This window comes from Condylostylus longicornis, unplaced genomic scaffold (genome assembly GCF_029603195.1).
Source record: "Condylostylus longicornis isolate FDR11 unplaced genomic scaffold, ASM2960319v2 ptg000415l, whole genome shotgun sequence".
Lineage (NCBI taxonomy): Eukaryota > Metazoa > Arthropoda > Insecta > Diptera > Dolichopodidae > Condylostylus > Condylostylus longicornis.
Genome location: NW_026578374.1, coordinates 15,367 through 27,048, shown reverse-complemented (window position 1 = coordinate 27,048; position 11,682 = coordinate 15,367). Strand labels below are relative to the sequence as shown.

At 45.1% G+C, this 11,682-nt stretch overlaps 1 protein-coding gene across 1 annotated transcript; it reads right to left on the bottom strand.

Annotated features, from left to right (window-relative positions):
- Positions 1–10: 10 nt before the first annotated feature.
- On the bottom strand, positions 11–9,833 carry LOC129617131 (uncharacterized; the record flags this gene model as incomplete). Its single annotated transcript, XM_055532518.1, is given in 26 exon segments — positions 11–216; positions 301–526; positions 639–847; positions 918–1,117; positions 1,189–1,375; positions 1,421–1,752; positions 1,851–2,430; positions 3,396–3,605; positions 3,782–4,160; positions 4,213–5,592; positions 5,649–5,706; positions 5,763–6,074; positions 6,122–6,276; positions 6,382–6,566; positions 6,618–6,767; positions 7,006–7,248; positions 7,298–7,405; positions 7,458–7,556; positions 7,587–7,653; positions 7,755–8,098; positions 8,144–8,284; positions 8,396–8,621; positions 8,668–8,902; positions 9,016–9,256; positions 9,302–9,490; positions 9,549–9,833. Coding segments are annotated over 26 exon segments (6,947 nt in total), but the record flags the coding sequence as incomplete, so codon positions are not given.
- Positions 9,834–11,682: the final 1,849 nt, after the last annotated feature.

Genomic DNA, 11,682 nt, shown 5'->3' with positions numbered 1-11,682 from the left:
TACGGCGCGCGTAATTGGGTCGCTAGGATCCACCATAATTGGTAGAGGACCTTCGCGATGTTCTGGAACATAAGAAAGCCATCTTATAACTTCTTCACATCCTTCCATATCATCATCCACTACAAGATGAGATACTCCATTCTTTGCCATGATATCTACTCCTCCAATTGCGTCATTTGAACAATAAACGTCTCGACCGATCAAGCGATTCAAAGCCTGAAGAATAACCAAGAATCAGGCGCTGAATAAAAACTTCACCAAAACCAAACATGAAAATCATTATCGTTTCAAAACGCATACTTGATAGCCAGTTAATAGAATTGGAGCTCCACTCGACTTCTGTATCACTCTTTGTCCCAATCTTGTAATATAAGCTCCAATCCCTACAGTCCTCCCTGTGACGAATGTGACGGTCATGTTCGATTGGTAAGCACGGGATGTTTCTCCCGCAATGGCTCCACTGCCACATAGATTCTCAACACCCAATCCAATTTGACTTCCAATTACTGTTGTGATGCGATAAATTCTGAAGACATTTTGAACATGATTGATCACGCTTCATCCATTTTGAAGTCGGACATTCCATCCAACTAAACTATTAATGTCCATTTAACTGAATTATTGTCCCAATCCCTTACTTTCCATGAATGGGATGATCGACTGGCTCAGAAGCAACTGATTCACTGGCGCGCAATTTTTTATAATCTTCTTCCGTTAAATACAAATATTTGAATCCCAGCGATGGTTGATCCGCATTCACCCATTCAACTTTAAAGACCTTCTGAACTTCAGTTGCTAAACCCATCCGAGCACCCGAATTGACGGCAATATAAACGCGCGGAATCCCCTAAAGACGGAATCAGGAACTCATGGTCGGAAGATCACGGCCGGAACACAATCCTCGTTTTCCCACGTACGTGCTTTCTCGCAACTTCGGACACACGTTGAAATAGTAAGTCTTCCTGAACTCCAAATGTTCCCATATGGTACGTGACGTCATTGCCGATCAGGATGATCCTTCGCCCTCTTGGAAATTCTGGAGTGCGCATCACAACCCGCCAGGCAACCATTCCGCATTCATTCAATCCAGGGTCCCGGAAAACATCCTCCACTTCGCCTGAACGCATGAATAGAATGGATATCTCCATACGCCGATAAAAACAAGAAAATTAGAATTCTGTGACGCACCGCGATGATCAAGCTTCAGTTCAACCGACTCCAAGACTCGATCAGGCAAGAATGTCGTTGGATGAACAGCCTCAGAAGGTTTAGTCCCAATTCCATCCGATGAGGATGTTTGGTCTCCACGAAGAGAAGGAACGAAATATTTGGGACATGATCTCCATTGTTTCTTGATCGCCTCCTCAAATAAGTCCTGCACAAGGAATCAGATGTGCGAGAGGGAAGGAGACCGCCATACCAAAAAGTCGTAGATATAGATTGTGGACAAACTCGCAGCTAAGACACGCTTCTCGTCCAAAGGACCGGCTAGAGGATGAGGAGTCAAGACCGGAAACCCGTCGTACGTGAGATCTTTGTGAGATGCTGATTGACGATTAATTTCTGGTCTGCATGAATGAACTGGTTGGAGAGGTTGCCGTACACTAATAGCCAGACTGTCCGAAGCATCGAGGGCAGAGTAAACCAAATCTCCGGTAGTTGGGTCCGTAATTTCAACGAATTTTTGGATTCGAAGGCTTTGACCAGTTGGATTAGTGATGACCAGTCGTATTGGGACAAAAGTGTCGGAAGCTGAAAACATTGAGGAATCATCGAAATGACGAGTCAACTCAATTTGTGATTCGTTGATCCAATTTCTGACTGATCGACCAATTAATCGAGCAGCTTACCTTGCAGCGATCTTTGAGCAAATCGAACTTCTACGGCGCTCACTCGATTCTTCATTAAACGTTGTTGATATCGTTTAGCGATAGTGGTAATAGATGCTTCGGCAGCTGCTGGCGATAAACGTTGACTGACAGCACCACTTCCACGGATGGACGACTGATTCCCTCCAGCAGTCGTTGATTGAAGAATGACAGAGAGCAATAAGTGATGCGACGGCGAAGGCCGACTCCCTGCGTTTCCGGACGACGCACTCGATTTTAACGCAATCTCTAATGCGTTCAGAGCTGCAACGACGTGACGCTCGAGCTCAGCGGTGTCTTGTTCTTCGTTATTCATGCGATAATGAATCAAGACGCGAACGAAAAATCGGGGAGATCCCGCCAAAGGAGGTGCTTTGCTGGAGTGGCGAAGCTCTTGAGAATCACCATCCACCTTCGGGGTCGCTTCGTACATGTGGATGTTGGGAACGGTTGTGGGCTCGCGTCGTACATGGAAATGGCACAAGCGCTTTAACTCTAATTGGCTGAATTCGGAGCAAATGACATTTCTCAAAAGAGGTTCTTCTACGTAATTCGGAAACTTCTGAAAAACATTTTATGATCAATGGAGCGCAATGGACAAAATAATAAATCATAGCAAATAAATTTCTATTGCAGACGCAACAGAGATAGAGAAACAATCATACATAGAGTTCATAATTCATCGAGTAGTTGTCATCAATTGATGCTTCAACTTCGATTCATACCTCGGGGAGATCAATGTCGGTTGACTGATGGGCGAGATCCGCAGAGTCAGCAGGACATCTGTTCGTGGGCTCCGTTGCCCCATTCAAAGGAGCGAGTTCCGTGAAGTTGCGGAAATACGAGTAACGAGGAAGAGAGCTGCCGACAAGCTCTGAGTCTGAGAAGGCGCCCTCTGGTGGAACTCTTCTTGAAGGAGTTGATGAGGCGGGGAAGATGCTCGAGAGTCTGTTGCAGATTGGGACTTGAAGGGGGATTGGGGAGCTTGGGAGGGTCGACTGGGTTTGGATGGGATCCTCATTTCGAGCATCGATTGAGTGCAGAGGATGTTTTTGAATGGAGGGACAGGTTGCGCGTGAAAGAGATATCGGTTCTCCAAATTCAGCGATTGGAAGAAGCGGATCAAAATTCAGGAGTTCAGGTTGAGCCGACTGAAGAATCAGGAACCGATCAGAGATGTCGAATGCCACGCTTACGCTTGTGCGACGGGAACGTAACGAGAAGTCGTCGAAAAGCGGAAATGTCGACCGACGCGGTGGACACGACGACGGACACTCTGGGTCGGCAGAATCCAGGGAGCGTCTATGGCGCGTTGTCATATCGGAGCCATGTTCGGTTTCCTGAGGAGCGATCGCGACGGTTTCTGTGATTCGATCCAGATCCCCGATTTGGCGTCCGTGAAGGAAAGCGACTCCGACCAAATGAAATCCCAAAGAGTTTAATAAAGAGGATTGCCGTTGAAGTTCTCCTTCAATTTGAGAGTTGCACTACCGAGAGAGATCGAACACGTTAACGTGAAGAACTTACGTTTAGAGGGGATCTTGTCATTTTGGAAAAGCTTGAGGTTGACGCGTTCAATTCGGCTTCTCCTGTTGCCGAATTTCTTTGACTGAATTCGGAAATTTGGGACACATCAGGGATGAATAGCATCAAAAATTTAGCGTCAGCGCCAGATGGTGCTGGAGACATAGATTCTTGTAAAATAGAGTATTCCTCCAGACACGATGAAAATGTAGACTGAGAAAGAAACACAAGGAATAATGCGGACAAGTACGCACTGACAACGCGAACAAGTACGCACCGACAACGCGAACAAGTACGCACCGACAACGCGAACAAGTACGCACCGACAACGCGAACAAGTACGCACCGACAACGCGAACAAGTACGCACTGACAACGAGGACAACCTACCCGAAACTGATCAAAGGTGGGGAATGCCATGGCGACAGTCATTTGAGACTTTCCCACCGCCTGCTCGCTTGATCCTCCTCCAATTCCAGCAAATGCATTCAACATATGATGCAAGCGTGAGTCAGAGTCGAGTCCCAATGACGCTGAAGGATTGAGACATCGAGATGCACTCGTTATAGATGCATTGAGAGCTCCAGTGCTATTGGAGGATGGATTTGTCAAAAGCGACACCATGGAGTTGTTATTCGATGTGGCGAGACATGCGGAAGGACCTCCAGGACTGTTCGAATAAATGGGACATTGTTGTTGATCTGTCGGAATCCCAGTCGACGCGTCTGCTACACTTGGTAATCGATTTGTCGAGCGTGTCGATGTAATCCTGAAAAAAAATCATCGATGAAGATATTCGGGATACGATGGAGGATCCTCACATGTCACACGTCTCCAGTAGAAATTCACTATTCATGACTGAAGCGTGAATCCAAACAGCCAAAAGTTTATTCACACGTTGACGCGTTTTCGATTCGTCGCATCTCGATTGATCGAATTCGCCACTTGGTTGAAGTGAACGACACGGGAATTGGAAATTCTCGCTTGAACCGCGTCCAGTTGGGAAGTGAGGTAGTCGTTCGCTCGACGTCGCAGAGGATCCTATCCCTTCATCTAGAAACTTTGGTCGCCCTAATGTAAGATGTTGGGATTTTGGTGTCGTTGATTGTCCCATTAGATTGATTGATCTCCACGTGGGTGTGCCGCCAGCGTGCCATGGCTGTCCACTCAATTGTCCGAAAACTGATGGTCCCAAAGAAGTTCCCCAAACATTCTCAGTGAATCCCAACGGTGGCTCCTGCAGCAAATTCATGTGCATTCCAGCCCATCGCGAAGGCGTCATCCCCTTCTGAGATCTCCAAGTCGATACTCGATCATTATCACTCGACGCTGAAGGAACTGCTTCCAATGTATTGATCCAGGATTCTCCATCACAAACGATTCGAAGATCATGAAGTCCGAAACGATCGTAATGTCGCCGCACGAAGATCTCTAGGGAGAGTTTCCGCAACTGTCCGAGCGGATGTCCCATAAGAGCGACAAGGGAATCGTCAACAACTTCATCGACATCACTAACGAAATGCTGAAGCAACGAACTCGTCGGAAGTCCGGAAGAAAGAGCGCTAGATATTCCAAAACCGGAATGCGCAAAACCACCTCCTCCAGAACAGCCGAAGAGAGGAACGCTCCCCATAGGAGTCAGCGGGGTTGGAACGTGGTAGGCCTTCGTACCTGTTGTCGTTGGGGAATGTGCTGCCCAGAGAGAATGGCTGATGAGAGGCTGGCGACGCTCGAGATAATCGAGCAGACTATCAACGAGGGAAAGAGTTCGTTCAGCAAATGGTCGCTGCTTTCGTGTGAGAAGAAGTTGACGTGCGCGCAATGAGACTGCGGCGTACTCTGGCTTCGACAGATTTGAGAGCCGTTGAAGAACCTCCGAGAAAAGAGGAAGATACTCCATAAACCCTAAAGACGGACAATTTGATCATTTGATGAGATTAATTGTATCGTGGTGATAAGTACCTGAAGTTTGTCGAATACAACCGAGAATTCTAATTATTAATTGATTTTTATCAGAAAGTGCTTGATGACTTCGAGCGAGAACTGCCAATTCTGAAGCATCGACTTCAGTTCTTTTATTCAGAAGCACTTTTGGGACAGATTCACTATCTTGTTGATGAAATATTTCCTCCACATCGACAAATTGATTTAATAACGACAAAAACAGATCAATCGCAGAGACAAGCAATCCATTCTCGTATCTGAGAAATAAAAAATAATAAGTGGAAATAAAATGTCGTTTTTGAATTGAGCTGACTTGATCAGTAAATCTGTTAAAGGTTCAAGTTGAGATCGTGTAATGCCGAACGCCTCGCCTGTGGTCAGAAATCAATCTCTCAGATGACGCCGTGGAGTTCTCAGAGCGTCGTACCTGTCGCAGCTTGACCAACGAGATACTCCTCGATGATGTCTAACAACTGACGCGATGGCAATTCCTGTGTTGCTGTATTCGTGATGGATCGCAATCTCTCCGCATTCATGAGAATTTCAACAGGCTCCTGATCTCCAGCGCGTTGTGGTGATTTGATTGAATTGTCGTTCGATATACTCGTTGTAGGAAGCATGTTCAAAGAGGTACTCGGCTCTGAGATTGAATGTTTATCCGAAGGCATGTTGGTGAAGGTTGGTTGGTGGGTGAGACATGCGTAAAGCTGTTGCGCCAACATCTGGGGAAGAACTGGCTCTGAAATACAAATCGTTACCATCAAGAACTAAAGTTCAACTCCTCACCCATGACTGACAAAGCTTCGGCAATTTCAAGCTGAGGTAGCGAGGGATTGAACGAGACGCGCAGAAGAACATCGAGTGCCTTTTGTGATTCTTCAGCGTGACAATGATAACCATTCAGAACGCCAATCAAGCGCTCTTTAGAAAATCGGAAATTCCTACAAAAATCATAAAAGGAAATCTGGGAATCATCAACTGGCGACAAATGTGTTGGCCGGGCTGACGCATCTTGATAGATGTGGAGCATATCAAAGGAGAGTTACCTCAATATAGCTGGACCGCGGGTTCTTGTACTAGAGATGTCTTGTTGTTCATCGCAGTAGTTGTCTTGTTTTTTATCACGAACAGGAAACTTTCCCTCAAACGCTTTTGCCTTTTCAAAAACAAGGCCATCAGGGAATTCGAGGGTTCCAAGCAAATCTCCTGCTTTGAATACAGCGCCTTCAGCCTGAATCAAACATGTCAACAGAAGATCCCTTCACAGCGAAGGGGGACATACCAATGCATGCGAGAGGATCCCCGCTTCTGGTACTTGCAATTGCATGTACATTTTCATGATTTCAATCTCTGCGTAAGGTTGTCCTCGCTGCACTGGCGTCCCGCTTGTGACAATCCAACGCGATAATTTTCCACTAACGGGAGCACGCACCTGAAGCCATCACGAATACATCAAGTATATGTGATAAACGGAAGATCCTATATTAATAGATTCCCATCACAAAAAGTATTGAACACCAGACGTCTTATAACAGTTGATTCTTCCAACTGCATCAGTACTACTCTCTCTGTAACTTGTAAGAAAATCTTCATGTATTAACTACAGAAACCATTTTGAAATATAAAATTAGTAGCGATTCTGTGGATCTAGACGTCCACGTTGGGCTCACTTGGGAAGGATCAGATTCTTTAACAAAAGTAAATGTCGATCCATCAAACGTCACACGGATTCCAGAATTATCAATTTTATAAAATACTCGACGACTTCGACCATCAAATCCCCGAGAGACCAAGAAACATGCAGCTGCATTGTTTGACTCATTGGGATCTGCGCAAGTCGTAAAAGGAGTCGATGAAGACGTGATGGGTCGGAGAAGGACTTCCGCTGTTGAATTGTTCAATTGAACCGCGATCTGAAGCAACGATTTAGAATCAAACAAATGATCAATTGATTGTGATTACCATATAGGGAGCAGTATGAAAGCATTGGACATCGAAACGTGATGTCTTATAAACCAGCTCGGACGACGTTTGGACTTTTATTGCCGGTGGAAGCTGTCCTTGACCAATCTAGGGACAAGACAATGTCTCTCAATATCCCTTGATCGATCCTCCCGCGTACCTTTTCTAAAAATTCAGCTTCACTCCGCTTGAACGTGATGAAAGCCTCATAGGCAGCGGCAAGAAGGACCGCCTGCAATAGCAAACACTGCTGAGGAGACTCTCTGGGCATTCGTGAAATGGACTCCACACATTGGGAATTTCGTGATCCCAAAGACACAGAAGTCTCGACCCAAGTTGTGTGTGTGTTGTTGTTCCTGGAAGACAATAAAACGAGCATTGAACACATTATGGTGAGCACTTCCAACCAGATCATAGCCCAAGTGCGGGATTTGAACCCACTTCGCTGTTGACTTACACAAAGTCAGGCAACTCCAATATTGTCAATAAGGCCTCAACGTTCGTTCTTATTTCTCCCCGCACAGTCAAGCCTTTCAACGCGACGATCAAATGCCTGCGAGCGGATTCGCGATCCCGTCCAGACGCAAAAATGTGACCAATTTGGGAATCCGCATATGCGTGCACTTTCCCGGTCGCACCGATTGAAAAATATCCCCAGACGTCCATCGATGTCCGCAAGTGTAACTCAAACACATCTCCGCATGTTGGTCTAAAATTATCTTCAGCATGTTCGGCAGTGATTCGCGCAGCAATACAATGCTTTTCCGGCAATTTTTCGCACGATTTGAGGTCCAGGAATCTCTATAAAAATGAAGTTCATTCTCCAAATAATGCGTGTCGACTCACTTTAATATCAGGAATTTTCTCCAAAGGAATTCCCATGGCAATTTGCAATTGTGCTGCAGGCAAATTTAAATCAGATACAACTTCAGTGACAACGTGTTCAACTTGAAGTCGTGCATTCACTTCTAGAAAATAGATTTGTTTCTGAAAAGAATAATTATTAGAAAGACGAATAAGTGTGAGAATTCCATTATTTGAATCACTAATTAAAGATTTCACAAATTGGTGAATATTGTTGAGAGACACACAACTTACAGTGTCTAAATCATACATAAATTCACATGTTGCAACATTACAATATTTTACTGCTGAACACAACCGGACTGCAGCATCCTCCATTCGCTGAATCACTTCTTTTGGGGCTGTTACAACTGGCCCCTCTTCTATAATTTTCTGACACCGACGTTGAATTGAGCAATCACGACTACCAAGTGCAATTGTATGTCCGTAGCAATCGCTAATTACTTGAACTTCCAGATGTCTGAATTGATGGACAGTCATCAGAAGCGCAACAAATTCCACCGCACCTGCAACGCTGAACGAGTCTCATGATGAATACAAGAGACCCTTTGACCTCGTTGATGACCTGGTGGTAGGCGCTAACGACCTCATCCGCCGTCTTCACTTTTCGTATTCCTTTCCCGCCACCTCCAGCTGACGCTTTGATCATAACAGGGTATCCGAGACGGTCGCATACACTGAGAGCCTCTTCGGCAGATTTGACACAAGCGCGGTCGAGACACTCCCGAGGCAACAAACCAGCTGGGGAGAAGGAAAGATGGTTATCAGTGGATACACCGATGTCCCACATATCATCAACACCAGACTTCGAGCATAGAAGGAATTTTAGTACAAAGTCATAATTCAAATCCTACCAGAAAGATCCTCCTCTGTACATGTAACATGCATGCCGCTCCATGGGACACATGGGACATCAACGGATTGCGCAATAATCGTTGACCCAATTTTGTCCCCTAATGCCAACATGGACGAGTAGGGTGGTCCAATCCACACAGGTCGACGTGGTGACGATGCTAATGCTATTGGAAACTTGAAATTTTCGGATGCGTGACCCCAACCAGGCCATACAGCATCGCAATCATACTCTTCCGCAATCTAGTGAGAGATCAATCATCAAAAACTTTCACTTTCTTGACTGACTTGAATGATTAAATACAGATTCGAGAAATTGTTGTTTGTAGGACCGCATGGAACTTCAACCAGGAAGTCACCTTCACTGATGTATTCTTGATTCGCTTCAATATCGTCTGTTGTGGCCATCACAACGAATTCTAATGCCCTATCCGTTCCTACCATTGAATACGACCATTGCCTCAAGGAGCGGATCGCCTAGAAGCAATGAGAGGAGGGGGAGGTCTACACATGGAAATTACAGCAAGGGACTCACTTTCACTGCTGCGTTGCCGTTATTCGCAACTAGAATTCGCGTCAGAAGGGAAGTACCCCCATTGCGCTTGACGAGGTCCTCAAGTGATGCGTATGGATGTTTCACATAATGGGCTTCATCGGGAGAAGTTTTGACGTCAGGAGAGTTTGACTTCCATTCATCTGCTGCAAGGAGATCCGTTGACGTAACGGGTTGATTTTCGCCAATAGAGGGAGCAGTTGGGGAGACGGAAGGGGGGGGGCTACGGATTTCTGTGGTTTCCGTACGGTGCGATAAGTTATCCATTTTTCGGGAAATAAAAGTTCGCTCTTAGAAAATGATGAGAGGTGAGCGTTTCGTGGTTTAAAGGACTTGCTGATCCATTTGTGTTCTCTTCAATAACAAAATTGTACACAAGAGTTGTAGTGAGCTTGAGCAATGCAGTTAGCTCACGAAAAAAGGAGAATTTTGCAAAAGAAGAAAGCACACATTTACCCCTTCGTCAAAAAATTAACGGATACCTGAAGAAAGTCATGAGGAGCAGAAGCGTTCCTGAGTTCATTGATGACGAAAAGGTACGCTGAGGTCCCACCGTATAGTATATTTCATAAAAAAGATGCTGAGTTTGTTTAATGGCTTTCGTAGGACCATCAGATAAAGCGCCATAAAGACGGTTTGAACAAGATGGAGACGACCACGGAATTCGAGCTGTTCCCGCCAAGCGTGGTCTTCATTGCAGCAGCTCTTTGTGTGGCATTAATGCAATTAGCTGGTGGCCCCTCAACGCTTGTCCATTATCCAATTTCTGCAATCAGTCCTTTAAGCTTCATTTCCTTCTTTAAAAGTCTGGTTGCAACATTCAGGGCCATTCAATTCACATCAATGACATCAGCGGGTTCTCTTACAGCCACTCTTTTCGCTGGCTTCTTTCCAATCAGCTTCATTGGATTTTCGTGGCTTCCACGCTTGCTTAAATGGAAACAAATCTCCCCTCTGCATTTTGGAATGAGACTATCAGACATCCAACAAGGACCCTTACTTGGAACTTTCCCCTCTCTGGACTACATAGCACGCTTCATCTTCCATCCTTTTTATGTCAGCTCTTCCTCAACGTTCACGACTTTGTTTTATTGGATTGCATTCCTTCCTTTTTGCTTTTATCTCGTTTTCTCACTTCTTGATGGAGCTTTCATTGGAGGAAGACGCTTACCCTCAGCTATTTCTCCAGCAACTTTAGTTCTTGAATTTATAGCGAATTGTTTTCTTGTAATTATTTCTAACGTCTTCTGTAGTTCCAGTGCGATCCATTTCAGCCGCCTTCACCCAATTTTTGAGCTTCCCATTCCGAATACGTTCTATGGACCTGAGCCCCTCCTACTCTCTCTGTTCTTTCTTGTTTTCTACAGAAATCCAGTAAGTTATTATATCAATTGGTAACATCAATCAATTGTCGTATTTTTGCCAGGTTATTAATTCTATTGCACTCTCTGATCCTCTTTTGCGGTTACCATTCGCTATAGAAGCTCGATGGATCGTCTCTGTCTTTATTCTATTGCTTCTAGGAGCAACACCATGGAGATGCATTCCTCTTATCTTGCTTTCGGGCACTCTTGCAGGCCTCGTTCTCATTATAAAAGACCGAATGCAGAACAGTGCAGAAAATAGGAACGGAGAATTTCGCATTTCTCAAGTGAGAGATTTGGCGTGTTCTTTATTGCTGTTCTATTGTCAGGCCTGTCGGTCCTCGGTGTTGGCTTTGGAGCTATTGATTTATTATATTTCTTTCTTTGTTCTTCCGTTTTCGGCGACATCATTCCCAACGTTTAAAGAATTTTCTGCTTCTTCTTTGATGCGATTCCCGACGTGAGTTCCTTTGATGGCTTCACTGAGTTCATCGCGTTTACCATTCAGTGGAACGACACCACTCTGGAATTGCCTCTGCGTCACTGATCCGGTTGCGCGCTTTTCGGCAAAGATTTTTTCTCTTTTTCTTCCTCTTCTGGTGTTTGTCCCTCCGACCGCATTTGGTGAGCTTCTTTGATTTTCCTGGATAATTTTTTAATTTCTTTTTTTAATCAGCTGCTGCGTCTCGAAGTCTTTCAGTTTTGCTTGGCCTCCAACTGTTTTACGGAATGAATTCGAAGGTATGGTTCAA